The following is a 25933-nucleotide window of genomic DNA, read 5'->3' as shown; positions in this document are numbered from 1 at the left end:
AGCATCTTCCCAGTGCTCCTCATTCTACATGGACCATGGAGGCCACAAAGACAAGTTCAAAGCTCAGACTTCCTTTCTGGTGACTCGGGGCCAACATGACCCCACTCATCTGCATATTCCATCCCAGAAAAGGTCAAGAGAAACAGTCTAAGCAAGTATCACCCTTTGTATTTTAAAAATTAAGGTTTTCATTTTGTTTTTCTGAGACAGGGTCTCTCTATATATTCTGGGTCTCACTATGTAGACCAGGCTGGTCCTGAACTCACAGAGTTCCACCTACTTTTGCCTCCTAAATCCTGGGATTAAAGTTATGTGCCACCACATCTGGCTAAAGTTTAGTTTGCTTTAAAAAAAAAAAAAAAAAAGCTAAACTGGAGGCTGGGGAGATGGCTTAGTGGGTTAGTGCTTGCTGTGCAAGCCCGAGGACCTGAGCTCAGGCCTCTAGCACCCCAGGAAAAAGCTAGCATGTGGGTGGATACTTGTAAGCAGTCCTGGGGTATCAGGAGACAGACACAGGAGGATCCCCGGAGCCCAGTGGCAGCCAGTCTAACCTAAGGGTGAGCTCCAGGTTATGGAGAGATCATGTTTCAGACAAAAAGGTAGAGTGATTATGGGAGACATGTGGACCTCTGACCTCCACATACATGTGTGTATGCATGCAAATGCACTTGCACAAAGTGTTTGACACGCCATACTGGTACATAAGTACTGAAGCGGAATGTCCACATAAAGGGAATGAGTGGCTCTTTTCATTTCTGTGTGTCAGGAGGCTGTGACTTGTCTGTAAGTTCTTTATAAAATCCTTTGGTCTACCTCCCCCCTCCTCCCCAACCCTCCCCTCTTCCCTACAGCTGCTGAGCCTGCCCCTTTCTTCTCTTCAGGAGATGAGCTGCTTCAGCCTACCCACTCTTTTCACTTCACAGGTAATGTCTCCGTAAGACATACACTCCTCCACTCTCCATCACAAGAACCCAGCCCCTTTTCCCCCATCCTTCCCAGTGTCCAGACAACAGGACTGGCATTATGTGTCCCCTAGCTTCTGTTAATATCTGTGACAAGTTACAACTGTCCCATTATTTCTCACAAGTTGGCCATCCCTCTACACCTCCGAAGTGACGACAGGCTCTCTCCAAGACCCGCCAGACTGTCTGTACCCCTCTTCCTTTGCAGCCAACTCTTTTTTTTTTTTTTTTTAAAGATTTATTTATTTATTATATGTAAGTACACTGTAGCTGTCTTCAGACACTCTAGAAGAGGGCATCAGATCTTGTTACGGGTGGTTGTGAGCCACCATGTGGTTGCTGGGATTTGAACTCTGGACCTTCGGAAGAGCAGTCGGGTGCTCTTACCCACTGAGCCATCTCACCAGCCCCTGCAGCCAACTCTTATTTTAAAAAACAATTCCCCAAACGAGACAGGCTTATAGAGACACTGTGCACACACCAGGCCGTTCTCCCATGCTCTCCCATGCATGGCCTGTGACACAGCAGTTTTTCCTGACCACTCTCTAGCCTGCAGCACTTCTAGAACACCACCCCTCCCACAAGCTGTGGTCAAGCAGCACGGACTGATGGGAGAATTCTTGCCCCCAGCTTGGCCTCATGTTTCCCCAACATGGACCCTGAATGTCCCCCAAGTCCGTGCTGTTTTTAAGCAACCTCTTCTGCAAAGCCTTTCCTGATTATTTAAGGTCACTGCCTGTTTCTTCCTCTAAATCCCATGAGTACCCCAGGCAACACGCCCTCTCCCTGTGCATCTCTGCCACAGACTCTGTCGTCCGTCATCAAGTGAACAGTGGACATCTGCGTGGACTATGAGCTCCAGGAGGCTGGGCAGGGCCCGGGGTGAATAAGGCTTCTCTGCTGAGGGCCTTAGTGCAGGGGACTTCAAGAGTCTGCTCCAATCTAAGATGGTCTACGAAGGCAGGCGCCCTGCCCACACTTGTGATGACAACGGCCCACTTCCTAATTCCCCGGCTATTTTTATGGCCATGGCTCCTTCTGACAACACAGGCTCCTGTCACTGAGGGAGCCCTGGGGACACTAGAACTGGAAGGCTTAGCACACAGCCGTCAATCTCCAGCAGGAGCCCTTCAGAGACCACTTAGTCGCAGATAATGCACTTCTTTATTTACCCGGGGGGCCATCCTGCAGCAACGCAGGGCTACTTTTCATCTCACCCCTAAGGCCTGTCAGAGGGCTGTAAGCCGCTCTGCCCTACCCAGGGATCACACAAGGATCCTCAGCCCCATTCAGTAGCCAGCTTCTTGGTAATCTGGTAATCGTTAATGCTTACGCAGCAGTCACAGGGCAAGGCTGATGCCACAGTTTATAAAGAGCCTCATTCTCGGCTCACGCAGATCCAACTTCCTGCTCGAGGGGAGGCCCAGGAATCACCCTGACTTCCATTCACAAAAGCATCCTGTGCCTGTACTGTGCATTTCTATATCACTATAGAGTTTAAGGGCTTATTATACACACATCTCCTTAGTAGCAAAATAAAAGGGGAGAGGGAAAGGATTATTAATCCCACCACACAAATCAGCAACCAAGGCCCACGGAGGTGAAATTGCTCATTATTCATAATTGCCCGTTAACAGAATATAGACTCTCTGAGGAGGGAACACTTGTCTTGTCCACCTCTGTGGAGATGAGTAACAGTGGACAGTTCAGGATCTGGCCTTAGTAGGTGCCTAGGAGCAACAAATATTACCCTAAGGCGGAGAAGACAGAAAGAAAAATAAATAGGGGAGAGGAAGGAGGCTTCCGGAGGGACTGGAATCTCTGTATCCACCCAGCCACACCTAACTGTGCCAGCCACCACCCTGTGCTGAGCTGGGACTGTGGAGGCTCTCACAGTGTCAGGAGCTTAAGGCACAGGAGTGAACCATTTCTGAAGGCAGCACGGAGACAAGACATGTGTCCTGCATAAATCCTGTAGGACCCAGAGGCTGGACAAAGCCTGAGGGAGCGGGGAGAGGCTGAGTCTCTAAGCTGGGATCTGACTGAGTCTCATAGGACATACTAGACACAAGAAGAGGTGAATTTCGATGACTTTGATAAGGCCAGCCTAGTCTATATATTGAGACCCTTTCTCAATAAACAAAACCAACACCAATAAAAAAAAAACCAACCTACTACAAAAGGAACAGCTAGAAATAATGGTGAAAAGAGAGGCCAGCCTGGCTGGCCTGGGAAAGCCAGGTGGAGTGCCATGCATGGACAGAATAGAGGGAGGAAGCAGGGGAGTGGCTTTGGTTGGGACCTCCCAGTAACCAGCAGCTCACATTAGTTCTGATAGATTACTATGGGAGAGCAATACAGGAGGCTGTGGGAATAATGATCACTGCTACATCACCCACCCACGGAAGGGAGCGGCTGAGCCCCTGAAGGTGGCCTTTGGTATCAGGCCCATCACTCCTTTCTCTACATGGGCTCTCACACACCATGGTTAGACCAGCAGGGCCACCTCTCCAGTCCATGACCAGCAGGCACTGAGTTCAGAATAACAAATAGAGATGATAAAGAGCCCAGGGCTCCACAATGAGGCTGGGCCAGCTGCTTGTGTTCCTCTTAATGGCCCAGTGCCCCAACAGTGCTTTCTGACACTTACACTACAACCTGACTTTTTAACAGGACAGGACACTGCCCCCAGGCTCATCCGTGCAGTTCTGTAGAATGTACAGACCCAAGAGGCCAACACCAAGCTCCACCTGTCTTTTTCACTCTCTCTTTCCTGGAAGCAGCTCCAACATCAGTCCACTCAATGCTCAACTCCAAACATATAGCCTTAGGACTGGAAAGTAGAACCTTTGTGCAGATCTGAGAGAAGACAACAGCTCCTCTCCAGGAAGGGTGTGGCCATCACTGACTGCGCTGAGCCAGGCCAGGTGTCCACCCTAGCAGTTTCAGAAGTGCCATAGAAAGTGCTGTGCAGTGAGGCCGAGATTTTGGGTGGCCTTTTATCTAGCTTGTTACAATTCTGGGCTGTGGGTTTGGGGACACAGAATGCAAACATGTCTTTACTATTAAGGGGAAACAAAAGAAACAGTTTCTGTGTCACTCAGATGGGAAGCAAGTAAGGCTGGGCACAATTCTTTCCAGCCCACCTTCTCAAGTTCTGTTCTGTTTGCAAAGGACACTAGACAGCAAGTCCCTGTCTTTCTCTACTCTTGGTCTTGCTATGGATGGACATGGGTAACTTAGGGCTGATTAACGAACTTCTGACTCCTTTTCTTGATTTTTCAAGACAGATTCCAAGATAAGAACTTGATTTGTTTCTCCAGCATCTTGGCACCACAAAGTCCACATCTGACAGACACTCTAAGGGTGCCTGAGACTCCCAAATGACTATCAGCACAGCTCAAATTGTACAGCTGCCTGGGACTTGTGTCTGGGGAATATAGAAACTTCAGGATTTAAAACGTTCACTGTGAGCCTGTCCATTCAATCTCTTTCCTGGTGAATGGGTCCCATAGTGATGTAGGTCTCAGACATGCCAATGATTTTGTTCTACAGACAGACAAGCAAACCTGTAGGGCAGGAGAGATACACTGGACAAAGCCCACCCACAGGATAGACACATTTCAAGAATGACTGCACAAGGAACAGAGTGCCGAATGGCCTCTGCATCGTCTACCCTGCAGCCCAGGCTTTCTTTAGCACAGTGACGCAAATACTAAGCTAACAGATTGTCCAGGACTGAAGTACCTGCCTAGCTAGGTACCAGAATTTCTGCCTGTTTGAGGTTGTGTGGATGGATTTAGGCTGACGGATAGCAGTGATCAGGGGAGCCAGTTCAAGAAATGCCTGGTGCTGGAGCCAAACATTAACACCCAAGCAGGGCATGGCAGTTAATCATTCAGATCACCCTCCCATAAGTAAATTAAATCTCCCTACAACAAACACACAGCCGCTGGGTCTGCCACTGCACTGGACAGATAATCCACAACCAACCTGGGTATGCAAATCAAGTGCTCCTCTGCTGCGACTGTTAAAGAGATATTCCAAGAGTCTGGGTGCACATGTCACCCCACTTACCAAGTTTCAGAAGGAGAATCTCTACATATGCTTGCTGTACATGGAACAGGACAGGAGTTTTAAAGTCTTAAAGCCTTCCAGAGAATTTCTACATATGCTGGAATTCACATGGAATAGGACAGGAGTTAAGTTTTAAAGCCTTCCACAGGGGAGGTGAAAATGACAGCCTTTGCCCTGTGTGGCCCCTGTTGGGCATGGGCAGCAGGTTTCACCTTCAGATTCCAGAGGGAAGAAGCTGCGACATAGCGCGTGACTACTGCAGCCCTTCAGTGGGTGAGTCCAGCATCCTTCCCTGGTACAAGGCCTTTCCTTTAGTCTGTTCACTTTCAGCAAAAGTGAGTTTCCTGAGTGCCAGGCTGCCCCGGATGAATCACACTTCTTCCTATGAACCTCAAGAGCTAAGAGGTAAGAGCTATGACTACATCCACATTCCACACTGGAAGCTAGGGCAGAGAGGCCCACACTCTAGCTCCAAACCTGTGTTCCCTTTCATAATGTAAAAGAGCATTGTCTTAGTAGCATGGACCCACTCCAGCATTAGTGGATGAGCATCTGGGCACTGACTTTAAGTTATATGGGAATTAGTGTAAACCAGGAACAATAAACATAGGGATTCTTGGCCTGCCTTTCTCCCAGTAAAGAAGATATTTAGAAATGAGAGGAGAGGGGCTGGAGAGATGGCTCAACGGTTAAGAGCACTGACTGTTCTTCCGAAGGTCCTGAGTTCAAATCCCAGCAACCACATGGTGGCTCACAACCATCCGTAATGACATCTGATGCCCTGTACTGGTGTGTCTGAAGACAGCTACAATGTACTTACACATAAATAATAAATAAATCTTAAAAAAAAAAAGAAGAAAGAAATGAGAGGAGGGCCGGGATGTAGCCCGACTGGAGAGTGTGTACCTCCCACCCGAAGCCCTTGGGCTTGCATCTCAGCGATCTCATCATGGCGGTATACACCTTCAATCCTATTGCTTGAGGAATGGAGGCAGGGCACCAGAAACTGAGGTCAATCCTCGGTTGGCTACATGGCAGTTTAATGCTAGGCTGCCACACATGGGACCGTGTGAAAGCATGGTGGATGGGGGAGGAGAAACTAGAGCTAGACCAGAAGATTCCATATTCAGTTTGGGAGACAGAGTGAGAAGACACCCTGCTAGGCTTTGTTTTGCTCACTCTGTACACGAGGGCTAGGATAAAATCTTAGATGGTAATTGAGTGAATGGTGCACTGTAAGTGGGACAGATTGCAGTTCCCAGCAGCGTAAGCCTGTCGGAGGGTTGCTAAAATAAACAGATTCATCGCCAAAGATACCATGGAGGGGAATGCGGAGCGTCAAGGTGCTATTACTGCAGGCTGGTGTGTTCTCTCTTTCAGCTGCATCTCCACTTTAAATGTTAATCTGTCTCTGGAAGCACAAACCACCAGTTTCCCTTGCCTCTCTCCAGTCATAAGCCCTTGGAGGGCTCTGATGGCATTTCTCATCTGCCCTGACAGGTAGTGAGCTAGCTGTCTCTGGCTGAGGGAAGGGGACCCTCATAAAGAGGTGGCTGTGAACCCTCCACATGCAGCCCCAACTGGAAGTGGTAAATGGAGACAAGAGATGCAAATGTCCCCATACAAAGCCCTTCCTCCAAATGCCTGTAAAATAGGGTGCAGATCCTAGAAGTCTGTCTTCTTGGCTGGGGAAGTAGGAGGCTAGGAATCTGGGATTGGGTGTGTGTGTGTAAGAATCCACGGCTGGCTCTCAGGCCAGGGCCTGGTCATAAGGAAGAGGCTGACTACACGAGCACACTTGCATGTGCCAGGTTCCCACAACCGCCTTGCCCCTCCTATAACAAAGGGCACTTTCTACTCTGCGGCAAAGCTGGTACTTAACCTGGCTAGACAGGGCTCCTTGGTTCTGTGGCGCCTTCTTTCCCCTAAGTCAAACAAAACTCCAAACGCCCAACTGCTCGTTTCGCCAGCAGAGAACAAGCCAGCCAGTATGGAGAGGCAGAGCTCCACCATAGCAGGTATTATCAGAAAGTGATGATTCTACTGGGGAGAAAGTACAAGCAAACCCTACCAGCGAGGACTCCACTGGATTGGAGGAAGGTCGGACAAGCACGCAGGCCAGAGTCGCTTGTGACAATAATTCTGACGAACAGCCTCTTAAGCCGGGGACTATCTGTACTTAGGTTCCACCGCGCAAGATCAGCGCTCTTATACTCACGCTTTCGCCAGTGAGCAAAGCAAAGCAGGGAGCTCAAGGGAGGCAGAGCCAGAACCGTGGCCACCAAGTCTCTCATCTGCATCCCGAGGCTGCGGTGCAGATGTGCTTAGTACCACGGAGGGAGAGGCTCTGGGCATCCCCAGGGATGGGTTTCTAAGAACTGAGGGAGACTACTACAGCAGCTGCTTGGTATGACAGGCAACACACACACACACACACACACACACACACACACACACACACACACACACACACACACAGACTGTCTACACACCCGAGCCCTGAAGGCAGCCATTGCAGCAGAGGATGCTGCAGACATAATGGCAAGTGTCCAGTAGGTGTTATGCCTTGGGTCTGAGAGTCTTCTGCCTCAGTCTCCCAAGTGCTGAGATTATAGATGAGCACTACCATGCCTGGCTCTTGCAGATTTGAGAAAGTGAGTCCAGGAAGCAACAAGTGGCTTCTTCATGTAGTGATGGTGAAGGATGTGGCAGGGCCTGGTGTAGGTTCACCTACAAGCAGATGGTATCACAACAACACTGGTTTGACTGTGTGTGTGTGTTGGCAGTGTCTTAGACACTCTCTGGGTAGGGTGAGGAAGACCCACAGGGCATACTCCTAGAGTAAGGAGACTAGTTAGGTGGCTGCCGTGTGAAAGCAAAGGAAGCGACTATGGTCACCTGTGATGAAGCCTGGGGCAGTGAGAAGGGGTGGGAGCTACTGCCAGCAGAGCTTGTCTGGTGGATGTGTGGCATGAAGCAGTAGATGGCTTCCAGGGTCTGACTGGTTTTTTCTTTCTTTCTTTTTTTTTTTTTTTTTAGGGGTCTGATCGGTTACACTGGTGAATGGTCCTAGTCTGTTCCCACTCTATGGACCCCACAGTTTGGGTTTGTACTTAATGAGCCAGAGGAGCCTATAAGTGACATCCAGGTATACCGGGCTGTGAGCCTACAGAGGTATGGGAGGGGGCACAGCCCTGACCCTTGCAAACCCTACAACAGGCCTGGGAGGTGGCAGAGAGGCAAGATATTAGCTTCACTGAGTGAGCACTGAGTTTCAGAAAGGTAAAACACCGTGCTCAGGGCCACGCTGTAAGGCAAGCGCAGGGGCATGGGTCCAGAACTCAGACCTGCTGACTTCTTTTCCAGTGACTGATTGGAAATGATTGTCAGGGAAGGAGGGGGCACCAAAGGGGCCACGGCTGAAACAGTGGGAGACAGGAAGACACCACGAAGCCCTCCCCTCTCCCTCTAGCTTCTACTGGCAAACTCCCTGGCTGAGGAAGTCTGTGAGGCACTGGTTTAAAAGATGGGCTGAGAGGAACTCTCAGCAGGATGCGCGCTCTCTTTTTTAAAGCTTGCTTTGGAAGCCTCCAGCATAGTTAGTAGAACAGCAGAAGCCAGATCTCCCTCCACCTGGCTCTCGGGGTCACGCACCCCACATGCTCACTCCACCCTTCACCCCCGTTCACCCACATCTTCAAGCGAGTTCTGGATGCTGAAGAAACAGCCAGTCTGCTTAAGATATCAAGTCCTGTGGATACTGTTTCATTACAGAGTCCATCTTTTTCTTTGTAGGATAAAGCCTAGAATGACTTAACTGTGGCAAAATTAGCATGCAATTTGTAAGTCATTACGGTGCGAAGTATGTGGTGAGAACACTTTATTGAATAAACCTGCTGAGTATAATTTTCCCAGGAACTAAGAAAGAAAAGCCTCTCTCTAAGGCTCTCCTCCCTCTTTCAGAAATCCCTGCCAGCACCTATCTAATTACGTCTTGCTTCTGAAGGCAGCTTCTGTACGCTGAACCCACAGGGATCCTGGTCTTTTCCTGGCTTCAGCCTGTTTGGGGAGCCCAGTGAAATCTGCTGAGACAGCGCCCTGGATATTTACTGATCACGAGGGCTGCTGCTTGCTGGAAGAGCTGGAAACATTACACGGCATTTAAAAGTTCAAATCTTGTTAACCAGAAGCCCCTGGGGTATGTCCAACTTCACTCTGGATCTCAAGGACACTGAGTACAGCTGGAACACATTGGGCACCAACCAGCCCAAGGCATGGATGGCACTCTCTTCCAGTTACACTGTTGTAGTAATATACTAAAAACTGAAAATGCTAAACCAATCTAGTGCTGGAGGAGTCCCAGGCACGCTTCTACTCATGCATGTTTCCTTGGTGCAGACAGCTGCAGGCCCGGGATGTTGCTCCACAGGAGAACATTTGCCCCGAGTGTGCAAGGCCCTGGCTTCTGTTCCTAACACTGCCAGCAACAAACCAAAGCAGGACCACCACCAACCAAACATGATACTACTGCAGTTACATTAGCATCTACTTGTGTGTACTTTCAAGTATTTTCAATGAGAGGGGCTGTGTGGGGTTTTGTTGTTGTTTTGTAAACTAAGCACTACTGGCAAAAATGAAAGTTATGGAACAACGTGAGATAGGCCGATCCCTCCATCCTTAACACCCAGGGGGCAGACAACGAACTCCCTCGAGGAGCAGTGGTCCTTTCCTCAGGCTCAGGGAGACCATGCTGGGGTGGTGGTGGCGCACACCTTTAGTCCCAGTACTGGGGAGGCAGAGGCAGGTGGATCTCTGAGTTCAAGGCCAGCCTGGCCTACAGAGTGAGTTCCAGGACAGCCAGGACTACACAAAAAGAAACACTGCCTCAAAACAAAAACAAAAACAAAAACAAAACAAACCAAAACAAACCAAAACCAACCAACCAACCAACCACCACCACCACCAACAAAATGACAGGCACAGAGGAAGCCAACAAGCTCACTGCCTACCAGCTATGAAGGGACGGACGGGTTTTATGACTATTTCTCTGAGGTGGGCATATATTTAATGAGATCTGACCTTGTAGGAGGCACTAGCTCTAACACCCAAGGCAGGAGGACAGGGCTAGAGGTGTAGGGAAGGCAGAGATCAAACTGGGAGGTAACAGGGACCTCCCAGAGAAAAGGCTCTCTGCCTGCTCCTGGGTGCTGGGTCAGGCATTACTTCTGTTACCACCACCTACCCAATTCCTCCAAGCACAAAAATTCAAACACCTTAAAAACAAATGACTATAAATGAAGTAAATACCTAATAAAAATTGGAAAAAAAAAAGAAAAAAAACAACAACAAAACAAACAAAAAACAAATGACGACCACGGGGAAGAATAGGTCAGGCCAGTGAGGCTATGTGTCCTGAGCAGAAAGCCAGGGAAAGGCCAGCTCCATGGTCCCCCCTCCTCTCCCAGGGCCTGGCAGTAGACTGAAAAACCCTATCCCTACTTGGTGTGCATGTGCAAGAGTCACAGAGTCACTAGGGTGGCTTGAGCTGCCCTCTGAGTCCCTGGCTCTTACCAGCAGCACACACCACACGGGTTTCTAATTGGCTCTTGGGTCTCTCGTCTTTGGCCAGTGCCTGGTCCAGCACTTGGCCCAGAACAGGAATCTATCAACATTTGCCAAATGACTGGATTCTTTCCATTGAATCTTGGTCAAGTGCAAACCACATACAGAGAAATGGAGGTTTTCAGGGAAAGGCTAGGTTTAGAGACACTGAAAAGCCAATGGCTGACTCTGTTATCTAGAGTGGGTGTCCTTTCAGGCTTAGTGAAATACTAGACACTCATTTCTAATCTGAGGGTCACTGCCTTAGAAATAGTGTTTACATCAGCACTGGTTGAGGAGTTCCCACTCGGTGTTAGAATGTCTGTACTGGGAGTAGGGAGAGCAGCTGTCCAGGACTTAGAGAGGACAACAGGAGGAAGGGGTGAAAGGGAGCTTGTGTTGCTCTGTGACACAACACCCATGAGGTGGCTTCATCTGCCAAGACAGCCCAAGTGCTGGCAGCAAATGCCTCTCACCAACGTGCCCCTCCTGCCTTGTCTCTTGGAGCAGCACGAGGCTGCTGAGCACTAATGGCCTTGGAATGTTTGCCAGTGCCCAGCAAAACGGCCTTGGCACCAAGGAGACAGCTGTTTGTCAGCGAATGGCAGGGCCTGTGTCGGTGGCATACAGCAGCCTGCTGGAGGCTGGGGGTGGGGCTGAAGCCGTCACCCTCCCTCTGTGCAAACCAATTCCACACCCTCTTCAATGCAGAAAATGGATCATTTTTGGGGAAGCACACCAAGTACCCTAACAGCAACGTGCAAGGTGCTCCCAACACTCAAGTGCCTACTGGTCTTCCTTGGCGTGTGTACCCTCACCTCTAACAAAGCACCTGGCTGCGCCATTAAGTGAAACACCAAGCTAAAGGGACCTAGGAGCCACAGGAGGAACAAGCCATGACTAATAGTCACTTCAAGATGGTGTGTCTGTGGGCTGGTGAGATGGCTTAGTGGGTAAGAGCACCCAACTGCTCTTTCAAAGGTCCAGAGTTCAAATCCCAGCAACCACATGGTGGCTCATAACCATCCGTAACAAGATCTGACTCCCTCTTCTGGAGTGTCTGAAGACAGCTACAGTGTACTTACATATAATAAATAAATAAATCTTTAAAAAAAAAAAAAGATGGTGTGTCTGTCTCCCAGGCTTTCTTCTGACACTTGGAATCTGCTCCAGCAGGTTCTACGAGGGGCTGTGGCCCTGCTGGAGTTCCGGTGGTGTCATGGCTGCTCCCAACAGACCTACACATCTTCATTTGTGTCTACTTGTCACTCGAACAAAGAAAGGCTCCCTTACTGTGGTAGTCTGTCAGTCCCCCAGTGCCCCTCAGGTACCAGATGGAATGAAGGTGTGGGTGAGGAGTGTGCCTAGGTACCTAAGCCCAGCTCAGCGTTTACAGACTCAGCCTGTACCTGAGGTTGTATCTCTGTGTGAAGAAGAAAGTCCCTATCAATCAATTCAATCAATCAGCCAACACTTGAGCACTGACTGGGCTTAAAGATCACAGGCAAGTTCCAAGAGTGAGGCACGGTTACAGTCCACTGCTCTGCCTAGGTGGACCTGTGCTGTTTGAGAGTGGAAGTGGCAAAGAAATAAGTCTCAGGCTCCTCCGTTCACCCAGCTCCAGCCTGGCTGAGCAGAGTTCTTCAGACTGCAGGGTGGATGCCCAACACTCCTGATAGAGAGGCTCCAAAGCTGCAAGGGTCTCTTCAAAGTGAGAATTGAGAGATTCAGAAAATCAAGATCACAAGGAAACCTGGGGCTCCCACAGACTGCTAAAAGCAGGAAAGGGCTCACACTGTACTGTGGATACACATTGGGGGTTGTCCACAGGTCAGAACACAGTCTGGACAATAGGCAAATGTGAAAACTTGCTCTACTTAAGATGTGTGCTAAGTAAGGCATAGGCCTGCAGACTGACTGATGCAGAGGCAGGGAGAAGCGGGGGAGGGCAGCAGCTCACAGAAGAGTAGGGTTCCCTCAAGAAGGAAACCCAGCCAGGCTCATGAGTTTCCTGGGTCCTCAGAAAGCTGCAGGACCAGAAGACAGGACCAGGTATGCCAGCTTAGGGCTTGGCCTGGCCACAGAGATGGAGCCTTTGCTCCATGTGCCTTCTGCATATGGGGAGCTGGATCTGCTTACTTCCCAGCTTCCTCCTGCTCTCCTACTGTGGGATCCTTTTCCTTAGGGTCACATCCCCCCACTTCCTCAGGACAGTGGCAGCCAGCAACTGACCAATACAACTTGGTCACCATGGTACCAAGTCCTGGCACTGTCCTTGGGCACTTATGAGAGTTGTGCTTGTCTCAGATCTGGTCCAACTCGTAGGATGACCCTGGCCAGTCCTACATCCATCCTCCTAAAGCTCACCACTTGAAGGGTAGTTACACTGTGACTGCTAATCTTCACAGCTGACTGGAGTTAGAGCCGCTGTGGAAATGCACATCTGGTATGAGTGTGAGGGTGTTTTCAGAAGGCAGATCTACCCAGCATCATCCCATGGGCTGGGATCTGAATAAAGGCTGGATAAAGAGAGGAGAGGAAGCTAAGCCTTAGCCCCAGCCTCTTCCTGCTCGGTGACTGCAGGTGCAGTGTGATAGGCTGCCTCAATCTGCTACTGCAATGCCCATGGACAGACAGACTGTATGGCCTCAAACTGTGAGCCAGCATGAATTCCTCTCCCCTGGACTTGTCAGGCATTTGATCGAAACAGTAACAGTAACTAATACATATGCACACCACAGCAGTCTCTGGCTCTGCTCTTAGGTCATTAGGTGGCCCATGGCTACAGGTGCGCCTTTGTCCTACCTGTCCTGTGTAGAGAGAACGCACACAAAGGACCAAATGGAGTGTGTGTCAGGGAATGTCAAGAAGTGGGCAGGGTACGTACATGTTTCTCCCCTTCAATCTTCTTGTCGGCCACCTGCATTGCGCCTAGATATTTAAAATGCAGCTCCATTAGTCTGTCAACCTGAAAGAGAGCCACAGGCAGGGGTGAGGAGGGATGAGCACACTTCCTGCATCAGAGTCACTGCCTGCAAAGGAAGGCCCACACCACCACTTCTGACATGGGGATGAGCATCAGGGACATGCTCAGAGCAGAGAGAGGTGCTGCTGAGAACACAGCATCAGCCAGCATGCATCAGCTTGAACATGTGCTTGAAGGAGTGTGGGCCCTCTGGGGCCCCTGCCAGCCCCTCTGGGACTCCTGAGAATTCTAGTTGTTAACAGCAAATAAATAAGTAAACATTTGAGTCTCTTCTTGCAAAGAGAAGATGCTTGAAGTTATATACTTGATATTCACTTAGAACTTAGATTTCTTTTTTCCAACTGAAACCTTTCATGTTCAGATTCTGCCCCAGAGCTGATCTTTTTTTCAATAGTTTAAAAAAAAAAAAATGCCCGAGTAAAATCTTTTTAGTTGCTTTTGAGTTGGAAGAGAGTGCCAGAAAAACTCCTTCAGCAACTTGAGAAAAGACTTTGACGTCTGTTCAGAAATAACTTGAGTCAGTTTTCAGCTTAGCAGAGCCATCTTGGAACACAGCCTGGGGATACTGAGTGAGTTTGGAAAGGTTCATTTTCCCCAAGACCTTCAAAGGACAGAAAGTGCTGCCACGATGCCGGCCATACTTCTGACCTCCCCGCCAGGCTGGCACCACTTCGGCTCTCTGGCAAGCAGTATTTTTCTGCACAGAAGCTGATATCATGTTGCTCCAATAACACAGCCACCGACAGCCCAGGCAGATGGCACCCCAGCCCCAACCCTTAGCAGCTGCTGGTGACTTGGTGAGTTAATGCATTTCTCTCCATAGGTTTCTTTGTCCATGATTTCCTTAAACCATGAATAACCAATCAGATAACAGAGAAGTGCCTTCACACTCTTCCTACAAACTTGAGGAGACACAACACAGCCGCGACTACTGAGAGCTCTGAGCTGTGGTACACTGCTACTGGGCAGCACAAACAGCTGAAGGTGGGCTCAAAGAGGCAGAACAAGATCTCTGAAGACTGTGCCCCAGCCCTACTGTGGCTACAAGCAGGAACGTACTTATCGTGTGTTGAAAGGCGACTCTGAGCCTTCCTTCTATTCCTATGGAACTGCCTACCACACAGTGTATGAAGAGATGTATCCGCTTCTGTGCTCAGCAACCTGGTATGAGTCCCAGCTCCGGTAGTATTAGTGGCATGACCTGGGACAAGTCCCTGGATGTCTCTAGCTTTCAGTTTCCTGGTGAGAATGTGAATGACAGGGACTCTAGGTGAAGTAACCATGAAAATAAATTTATGCTTGGGGGGTCATTACAACAGGAGAAGCTGTTGCAGCGTTAGGAAGGTTGGGAATCACTAACCTGATAAGAGCTCATCTAATTAGTTCATCCCGACTCTCCTGCCACCTAGTCTCCAGTTTACAGTTGGGAGAAGTGAGGCTCAGAGCGGCACACACCTTTCTACAGGTGGCGGTTCGAGGCAGACGCCAGGTATCTTCCTTGCTTGCTCTCTAGTTTGCTGAGCCAAAGCTCACTGACCCCAGCTAGCCGGGTTCCCAGTCAGCCTGCTTGCCCTGGGATCTCGTCTTTGGCTTCTGGGATTAAGGTAGCGGCCAGAGCTTTTTCATGGATTCTGGGTATCTAAAGTCTGGTCTCTGCTTGCATGGCAAGTGCTTTCATTCACTCAGCCATGTCTGCAGCCCATGTATCTTGAAAGCAGCAAAACCAGTTCAACTGTAGACCTCTGAATCCAAAGCTGGTGTTCTCAATCACCAGGCTGTGCTGTGCACCCACCAGACCCTCACCTGGACCCTCTGAAAGTCTCCTCTATCCCCAAGTGTCCACTGCTGCCACTCAGGAGGTACTGTACTCCAAGGGAAGGACACTGAACACAGGCATGGAGACACCATGCAACAGACCCACACGCTGGTGAAGGTACGTGAAAGCAGAAGCATTTGGCTCCAGCACCCTCAGGTAAGGGGCTGTCTCCACACCACTCTGCTCCTGGCCCCATCTGCACGGCCACGGTCACCCACCTTCTCACTGTCGTTCTCCGTAAATTTATTCAGAAGCCGGGTCCGCTGCTGCCCTCTCAGGTTGCGCAGGAGGGAAGCCAGGATCGAACAGACATGCTCTGGGGTGGGAAGGAGAGAGGAGAACACGCTGAGATCAGAGCAGTAATTACTACCTCTTCAGGCCCGTCTGCTCTATCCGAGGAGGAGAAAGGAGGCACGGCTGACTCAGACTATTGATTAATAAGACAAGAGCGTCAACGGTGTCATCAGAAGACCGAACTGATCTTGGCGAGCCTCACAGATAGTCAGAAGGACGACATCCTCAAGGACAGAGAGAGCAAGGAGACCAAAGGGAGGTGAGAATTTCTATCTTGCCGGGAATTAATTGACTTGTATTGTCCACAACAGAACCTCACACTAATCCCCCACTTACAGGAATGACCCGTGAACAGAATACAAATACCATCAGGATACGAGTGAACGATAAATAAGAAATGTCTGTCACTTCTCAAATCGCCTTGTGACTTTCCCTGGCAACTGCCCTGGAATGAAATACGTAGGGTGATGGTGCCCAAACTCGGCTGTGCTAAGCCCCACTTGATGCTGAGGGGAGAAGGAGGCAAGCATGTCACACTGTCACCCTCCTGTGCCACTGCAGCATAGCAGCTCCCTCAGAAACTGCTATTCTAGCCCCGCAGACAGCACGGCCACAGGATCTGGCACAGGCTTCAGTGGGGAAGACAGGTTTTTCTTCAAGCATTACAAAAAATTCTTGAGAGATGGATGGGTGAGTAAAGGGCGGGTGTACAAGCACAAGAACCCGAGTCCATATCCCAGAATCCACGTAAAAGCCCACATGATAGGGCATGTCTGTAACCCTGGGGCTTCTATACTGAGCAAGGAGGAAGGGACAGGATGGTCCCCAGAAGCTCCAGGAGGGCTGCCTGGCACATACTGCAGCAAAGAAGAGATATGAGGATTGACATCTACAATGTCTTCCAGCTCTGCCCCCACACCATGGCCCACACATGTGCCTGCACCCTCCTCCCCAGATCTACCCCAATACCATGGCCTACACATGTGCCTGCATGCCCCCCCCCCCAGATCTACTCCAATACCATGGCCTGCACATGTGCCAGCATCCTCGCCCCCAGATCTACCCCCACACCATGGCCCACACATGTACCTGCACCCTCCCCCCCCAGATCTACTCCAATACCATGGCCCACACATGGGCCTGTATCCCCCTCCCCAGATCTACCCCCACACCATGGCCCGCACATGTACCCTCCCCCCAAGATCTACCCCCACACCATGGCCCACACATGTGCCTGTACCCTCCCCCCAAGATCTACCCCCACACCATGGCCCACACATGTGCCTGCACACTTCTCCCCCAGATCTATACCAATATCATGGCCCACACATGTGAGCACACATACCACCCCCCCATTTAAAAATTCTTTAATAATGATCTTGAAAAGGAAGTCACAGATACCTACTTATAAGGAAACGAGCAAGTTTATTTTGAAATACATTGCCAGTGCTGGAGAGATGTCTCAGAGGTTAAGAGTGCTCACTGTTCTTTCAAAAGACCAAGGTTTGGTTCCTAGTAACATGGGGTGGCTGACAGTCACCTGTAACTCCAGCTCCATGGCACGCACACAAACTTGGTACATACACATGGATGTATGACATACACTAAAATGGGGTGGGGGTGGGGTTGAAGGGACAGGTCAGTGGTTAGAACACTGGCTGTTCTTCCTCTTCTGTAAGCACCAGGCACATATATGGTGCACAGACATACATGGAGGCAAAACACCCATATAAGTAAGATAATTTAATAATTAAACTAAATGGGGAAAAATTGCTCAGCATGGATGGCAGCTGCTATCTGGCAACTGAGGGGTACCTTCACATGCAGATGCTACTCAAGAGTTCTGAGTTCTGTGACTGTGAACTTCAAAGACCCACTGGGAAGCATCCCACGTGTGCCTGTGGCATCCTGTGCTGGGATATGTCCTTACTGAATTGGTGTCGGTGGTAACCTCAAGTATGAGGTCTCTGTATCAAAAGTCCCCCCAAAACAAAGACGAGGCCTTTGTCTGGAATGGAACTACCTCTGGCATGGCCTCAGTTCAGTAGAGTCCTGAGAGCCTTGGACCCAGACAGGTAGTAGCTGGGGATGGGTCATCAGAGTCTGAAGAAATGATGTATCTACTGGAGTAGGACAGAGGGACAGAAGTGGTCCCCATGTGGCCAGAAAAGACCAGGGCTACTGGGCTGGGGACTCAACTTTTCCTAGGTTTTGGCCCCATCTGATAGGGTATTTCTCTGCCGCCAGTGAACTGAGTCAATTCAAGCCAGATTAGATTACATTACAGGCAGGTTTACCAGGACGCTGGAGTTTACCAGCCCCAAGGACCAAGGCCAGGGAAGTCACTGTGTTGGGGGAAGGGTATGCCAGGTAGGGACTGAGAAAGCTGGGAGAACCCGGAGGCCAGGTCTGCTTTGGTATGTAAAACATGCACCTCAGTCCCTTGTCTTGGTTGAAACCAAACAGGCCTCTACAGGTCCCCACCACAACACCAGACTCCTTTGTTCTCAGACATCTGCAGAGCTGTGTTCATTCGGTCTTTGGAAACCATTTACATGCTAGGACTCACAAACTTCAACCCGTAGCCAGACCTGCCCTTTAAATATCTATTTGAGTCACACAATCTACCGCTTTCCCCCCCATCCCCACCCCTGCCCCAGCTGTCTGACAATGTTTGTTCAGCCTAACTGGCCTACAGCAAGACCCTGCCCTCCCTCCCCAGCCTGCTCCATTTACAGCACAGTAACCAGGTTCTCAAGTTTCTCAAGCCCCTCAGCAGATCCTTCATGAAGTCACCTTGCAAGTTCCCCTTTCAGATGTGACCCCAGCTCTACACTTTAACGACTGTCCCCCTACTCTAGTCTGACATACCCTCATCCTAGCCCACTGCATGCCATAGCCTGCTAGCAGATGTCCTTGCGTCCATCCTTGCCCACGGGCATAGTCTTCACAGAAGACCATAGTGTTTACTCAGCAATGTCTCCTGACCTCTGCCTGACTGCTGCTTCTGACACAGGTGCTCCTGCCTCAAGGCCTCTGCCAGGAATGCTCCCTACCAGGAACCCAAGCTTACTCTTGGATTCAGGGGCCTCAACCTTCTCTACTACTTCTCTACTCCCTTGTCCACACTCTGAAAATGCAAAGCTCCAACGCAGCAAGTACTGGAGTCTCATGGGAGCCTTCCTTCTCTCTTCATCACACACTATATGTTTACTGATTTGATCACCATCTCCCTTCAATTAGAATATGCACGGCCTGAAGACAGGGACTCTAATCTGCACTGGTCACTGCTCATGCCCAGCTCCCATTCCAGTCTGGTGTTTTGGGAAACCTTGGCAAATGAGTGGGAAGGAAGCAGGTTCTCTGTAAAACCAGCCAGAGCTGGTGGTAGGCCCCAAAGAGACCATTTCCGAGTTCTAGATATCTTTTTAATGCCTTTATACTCTGGGTATAGCACCCAGCCTAGGTTCAGAGACAGGATGCCCTGCATGCTGAACAGGAAGAACAGGTTACAAGGCTCTGCTCTGGAGTGGGCATGGCATAAGCAGGACATTTTTGAAGGCACAGCGGTGTTGGGGGATGGTGTGGGGTGGGTTGGGAGGGAAGCAAGGCTGAGCTTGGAATGAGCCAAGAAGAAAAGACCAGAAGGTAGAGTGTGGGACACCCCCAGTTCTGCTACTCAAGGCTGACTGAGCAGGGACTCTGATCCCTTCAGCTGGTGAACAGGTGTGAGACGAGCCATAAGGAATGCAGTGAATCTCATACTCAGGCCTGAAACTTTGAAATTACTTAGCACAGCAGCTGGGACAACCTCCATATATATCTACATATAAGGCATCTGACAGCCACAGAAGGAGAGAGGGAACACCAGACAGTTCTCATGCAGTGCCTGAGACAACCTGCTCTCTGCAGGATGGAAAAACCCAGGCCAGGAGCAAAGCGGCTTATGCCCACTCTAGTTGGTGCCAGAGGTTGGCATGTGTAAGAAGGGAGTGCTCAGGGCTCCAAACAGCAGGATCCCTAATCTGAAGGAGCTCCTTAAGGACAGAGAGTACAGATCGACAACCACAGTGCAGTGTGTCAGGTAGGTGACAGGAACTTGGTAGTCGTGGGACAGTTTGGGGCAGAGGACGTCTGCCTAATGCTTCCCACTGGAAAACAAAATTGAAAACCTCATCCTGGTAACCATGCAGAAGAGGAAAGAACATTTTAGAAAGGCCACTGGATGGAGTGTAAGGCACACGCTGGTAAGAGCGACCACCCAGGACCACCAGTGCATTTAGAGGGGGCGCAGAGAGCCGAGCTCTCAAGGTTTAACCCCATCTCAGCAGCTACATTCCTGCAGACCAACCCTAGGAACGGATTTCTTTCCTGAGAAATTTTTTGTTTTTCCTTATCAACGTTCCTCCCTCTGTCCTGGCCTTTAGGAATTTGAAAGACAAACTTACAGTAACCAGAGGAACCGGCTTCCTTATTGCTTTACTGGCCATTCCAACAGAGTGATGGATGGATGCACGTGGTAAAAAGTAGCTACACACGGCACAGATGTACGGAACATCCACGAGTGTCTGTACCAGCATTCTCCTTTCCCCATTCTCCTCCCGCTGTCTTGCCCTTCCAAGAAAAAACCCACAAAGTATCTTGGGTAAATTCTCAGCAGAGAATTGATATTATACACATATATGTTCCCAAATACAACTACCCTTACCAGCACAGACTTTCTTTTTTAAACCGCTATCTAGAATGCCACTGAATTTAACTAGTGAGCCACTTCTGGGTATTTTTGGTAGCTTCTAGTTTGAGGGTTTTTTTTTTTTTTTTTTTTTATTGTTGTTGTTGTTATTAAGGGCAATGATATTCACATGCTGTTGGCATACTTTTGCATGTTCTTTTTCCCTGATAGTATATTCTTAAAAATAAAATATGTGACTCAAATGAAAATCACACATAAAACGTTAAATGCCATTTGGGCTGAAGAGATGGCTCAAGAGGTAAAGATGGCACTTTCCATGCAAGCCTGGGAACCTGAGTTCAGTCCCTGGAGCTCAGATAAAAGTGGAAGGGAGAACTGACTTCACGATGCTGTCCTGACTTCCGCATGTGTGCTGGCTGTGGCACAGGAGCTCCCCTCCGACATACCATCTGAATACATACACAAAGGCATGCTGTTGAGTATGTCTCCCTACACCTTTCCTCATAGTGTCCACTATCCAAGAGAAGTGACAACAGCTGGGCAGGTAGAACCAGACCCCTTCCCCCGCCCCCGCCCTTGATTAGCAGTTGTTCAACATTCTTTTCCTATGTGCTTGAACCAGGGACCAGCAGGATACCTTACAATACAGAGGCCCCTGATGAGGGTTTGCCTTGGTGACTCAGAAATCTTATCCTAGGCACCTGCAAGAGGAAAGCAAGAGGGGGCCGTCCCACTGCAAGCCCAAAGGCCCTAGCCTTCTGGCCAAATATACTAAGCCCTAGTCTCGGAGGGCTGAGAACAACGTCTGAGGGCAGGGAAAGATGGCTGTCTGGCCCCTCCTCTTTGCTATCATTTAGAGTTCTGAACAGGTGGGGTGATACATACCCACACTGGTGAGGGTAATCTTTACTCAGCCACCTGATTCAAATGCTAACCTGTCTCAGAAACACTCTCCTAGGCACACTCAGGTCCCGCTACATCGGCTAGCAGGGCTTCCTTTAGCACCACTGCAGTAGCACATGACTGACTCATAAGACCATGCTTACTAACGTTTGTTTTGCTTCTCCTGCCAACTTATAGCTTTCTTAACTTTGATTCCTAAGGGGTCTTTGTAAGTTAAGGAAAATACCTTCTTCGTATATCTTGTGGATGTTTTCCTTAGCTTGCCATCTGTCTTTCGGAAATTCTTACTCAAAGTCAGGCTCAGCAGCAGCGTGCTGCTCTGCTCTCACCCTGCTTCAGATGCCTGTTTGTGGGCTAGAGGCTCAGCTCGGCAGGCAGATGCTTATACCACATGCACGAGGTCACAGGTCCGGGTTTGGCTCCGGCACCCTTCTCCCCAGTCTTATTTGGGAGCAGGTTGGCACCTCGTGCATTTGTCGTGCATGTGTGACAGAACACTATTTTGTCAACACACCTTACAGCCAAGCTATGAAAAAAGTGCTATTTTTATCTTAGTCTTGTTAATCTGGAACGGAAAACCCAGAGAGCTTTCAATCTCACGCGTGAAAGTTACCTGACTCCAAACTATAACCAATCCCTTGTCTCTTAAAGATGGAGAGGAGACCTGAAACCATCCCTGCCTAAAAACAGGCCCCACAAGGGCTCACTGTGCCCAAAAGACAGACATGATATAAATGTGGATTTATAAAACCCCACAGTTTTAATGAGGCTAAAATGAAGCAAAAGGCCATATGGAGGAAGACACAAATAACAACCCGTCTTCCCTACTTTACAGAATTAAGTCTTCCCAGAAGCAATTTCTTTCAGAGTCTAAATAAAGAAGAGACTTTGGATTTTACAGCTCCACAAATACAGAACCACAGCCTTACTCTGCAGTCATCTCCCCTCTGAGTCGTGCTGATTCTGATGGGTAAGAAAGTTACAAGGTATTGTTCTTTACAGGCCTTACCAGGAGGCCAGGGGTTACTGGGGCCTGGGAAGACATCTGGAGCACTGTGTTTCAAGTAGGGAATGTGGTCCATGAAAGGATCGCTTGTGACAGACACTCTTAGCACGTACGTCCACAGCTCAGCCCAGTCTAGGCAGGAGCAACCTTGACCACCAACACAGTACACTAAGCAAGCTATCACTGCCTGACTGATAGGGCTGTAAGCCAAGCACACCCAAAGCTGACCAGGCTCCTTCTAACTCTGTAAGCTCTGGCCTGTCATGTCACAGGGAAACACTCCAGCCACCCTGAGTTTTAGCACACAGGTTTCGTTAGCTACTAATAAATGTAGCTTCCCTAAGAACAGATTTCAGCCCATGGTAGTGTCAATTTTTCATACACCAAGGAGATGGGGAGAGCCGCTGGCACAGAGAGCAGAGGAGATAACAGGTTTATCTGCTGGCCAGCACTGCTCAGCTGCTCTATCATTTCGACAGCATAAAATAGAGGTGAAGGATGGCTACGGAGCTGTCAGTGTGGACGTGTAGATACAGTAGGTCTACTGCAGAGGAAAACACATAGACATATATCCTCCTACCAGGCACACACATGCTCTGCATACATACATACCACACAGGTGCCACATACACAATCCACCACACCACGCCACATCTATACATCCCACATGCTACCCCTGGAATCCACAAAGGGGAGGGTCAAATAAACCTCCATTTTTCAATTCACTGGTGAGAGAGGTTGGCATCTTGGCATCCTGGTGGAATGTTAGAGCCAGCACAGACACTGTGCCCATGTAACTCCCTGCCTTCTGGGCACCCTGCTCAATAGTCATACAACTGGCTGCCTCCTATACTAATTACTGAAATTGCCTGGAGGGGTGGCTCTGGTCCACCCTTCCCCCTTCACTGTCCTTAGGGCCTCTCCAGGGCGATTAGCAATGAGCTAGATGGTATCTACACGGCCAGCTAAAAGTTTGATTTTCCAGGGCAGTTAAGAGTTTTATGATTTTTAGAGCTTTCCAAAGGGGCTAGAGCTCTCTAGTCCACCTCCCCTGGGGTTCTTCATATAGAAACAATGGCCTAGGGAAGGGTATGACTTGCCTCAGGGTAAAAGCATATTTGAAGGAGCACAGGAATCTACAATCTACAGCCCTCCCTCCCTTCTGCCCTCCGTTCCTCAAACTAGTCTACTAGAGAATCTGAGGAATACTTCTGCATGGGCTCTGGGCATCCACCTCTCTTAGAGATGGCGTCTCAGTTAAGGATCCTCACACTCAAACCAGGGCTTTCCAGACTAGCACAGGCTAAGGGAGTCATTCTAAGTAGGTTTCTGATGTACACCATTTTGCAAAAAATTGAACCTGTCAATATTTCTTAAAAGTCAGTGAGGTGTATTTGCAGGGCCTCACTCTGTGAGAGCAGCCATTTCACCTCTAGGGAGACCTGCTCCTAAGGGGAAGTTGGTATCAGGTTCCTGCAGAGAGAGACAAGCCCCAAGTCCTTGCTTCAGAACCATCCAGGCTTGAGTTCAAATCCTGCCCCCAGCAATTCCTAGCTATTAAACCTCAGAATGGGTGTTTTCTCTGCCTCAATTTCCTTGTTTGTAAGATGAGGCAGATCCATCACCTATTAAACCATTGTCTCAAGGGAACGTGCACAGTGCTCGCTTATCAGATGGTGACCTAAGATGTGCCGCACCAAAAAGAGTTTTGTGGGACTCCCTCGCCTGTGCATTGGGGGTTTGGCTCTTTCCTTCCAAACTCTGGTCCCATAGTCCCTGCAGTGCGCTCGTATGCCTGGGTCCTGGTGAGAAAATACCTTTCTAACACTAAAATGGAGCAAGGTCAACTTCACTCTTGTCCTTTAATCCTACAATAAATTAAAATAAAGTGCTGGGGTGTGACTGTCTATAAAGTCAAATAATACACAATTCTGGAGGCCCGCAGACATCCCCGAGGCAAGTAGCAGCTGTTTATAGGAAACTGAAGGACACATCATACCTAAGTGGAGATGAGCTTACCTTTCAATAAAAATGAACACATTTAGCCATAATAACCATTTATTGAAAAGAGAATACATAATTTGCAGAACTATAAAAAATAGCTTATCATTTCTCAGTTGTGGTCAGTGATAGGACATAAAGCATCCTGAGTATCTTCTATGTGCCAGGTACCATAGCAAGCAGAGGACCATAGAGATGAATGTAGGACTGTGTAAAACTACCAGTGTCCTGAAGAGGGGTGTGTGTGTGTGCATGTGCAAGTGCTCCATGCTGTGGTACATGTGGAGCTTAGAAGAGTTGGCTCTCCCCCCACCATGGGTCTCAGGGCTCACTCGGGTTGCCAGGCTTGGCAGTGAGTGCCTTACCTGCCCAGCCATCCATCTTGCCAGGCTTGGCAGGCCACTCTACAGCCTCAGAACCTCTACCTGTCTTCCAACGGTCCAAATGGTTGGCTAAGGACACACACACATAGGTCAGCCAGGGTTCTAACAGGATGGAAATGGTCCCTGTTCTTCACACATCAGGCCCATATCCTGGTCAGATCCAGCAAGGCTTCTTTAAAATTCAGGCCATGCTGCCTTTGTTCCCACAACACCCAAGGCCATCGGTGCCTTTGTTTTAAGGAACCAAATGGCGTGCTGTTTTATGCTCTAAAATTACAGCCATCCAGTTTTAGTACTGAGCCCACTGCCCACCTCCCTTCAGCTACCCAGATGGACAGACATCCTGGTTTCTGCTAAGATTCTAGATGCAAACAGGATGTTCAAAATACCCTAATTAGATCGATCCCAGCCTCAGCAGTGGTGTGCTGGAATACAGATTAATCTGCCTCATGGTCTGCACTGGTAGCTGAAGTAGCAGGAGGCCCTGTCAAATCAAGTCACAGTCTTATATCTTCTGCCTTTATTATTATTATTTTTTCTCTTCTTACACTTCATGATAATGGACATCTGCCTAGTCAGGGATGTGGCGAGCCATGCAGAGTCACACGTGTATGCTCAGCCCCTCCTGCTGAATATTGATGCCAGTCAGATCAAACACTCTTCTTCGAAAGACAGATGCAGCTGTGTGAGCATCTATGTATAGCCTCTTTGGCACACACTTAAAATACATTATTCTTCTCCAACCTCCCCTGAATATTCAATACACGGCAGGCAGGCATACGTGGGGGCTTAAGATGGTAGCACACATGCAAACTACCATGTGTCTGTGTGCACTCTGCATGTCTCCGGTCGTTTCACTCTCACCACAACCTATATGTCACTCTGACCAGTCTCACCATTTCTCAACAAGGAACAGGTGACCCTGTCAGTTCTACAGTAATCAAGCACAATCCGTTCCTTTAAGTGTTACAGAGCCCCCAACCCTGCTAGTGAGGCAGATAAAACCACAAGCCACTTCCCCTCAGTGAAGCTTTCAAAGCGGAGCGCCAGGGAGGATGTGTGGGAATGCTCTCACACACTCTGCTGCCCATCAGAGCCTTTGTCACATTAAGCCACAGGTCCTCAGTCCCACCTGTCCTTAGTCCTGCAACACACACACACACACACACACACACACACACACACACACACACACACACACACTCTAAATC

General features: G+C 49.2%; 1 protein-coding gene across 2 annotated transcripts in view; it reads right to left on the bottom strand.

Moving 5' to 3' along the window:
• Ctnnbl1 (catenin beta like 1) overlaps window positions 1-25933 on the bottom strand; it is a 159273-nt gene that overhangs the window by 7135 nt on the left and 126205 nt on the right. For both annotated transcript variants that reach the window (XM_021192122.1, XM_029536341.1), the window contains 2 exons: window positions 15661-15758; window positions 13528-13608 (listed from right to left, as the gene is read on the bottom strand). In XM_021192122.1, the coding sequence (XP_021047781.1) occupies window positions 13528-13608; window positions 15661-15758 (179 nt within the window). The remainder of the gene's footprint in view (window positions 1-13527; window positions 13609-15660; window positions 15759-25933) is intronic.

This window comes from Mus pahari, chromosome 3 (genome assembly GCF_900095145.1).
Source record: "Mus pahari chromosome 3, PAHARI_EIJ_v1.1, whole genome shotgun sequence".
Classification (NCBI taxonomy): domain Eukaryota; kingdom Metazoa; phylum Chordata; class Mammalia; order Rodentia; family Muridae; genus Mus; species Mus pahari.
Note: the sequence above shows the minus strand (reverse complement) of the source record. Positions and strands in the feature narration are given on the sequence as shown.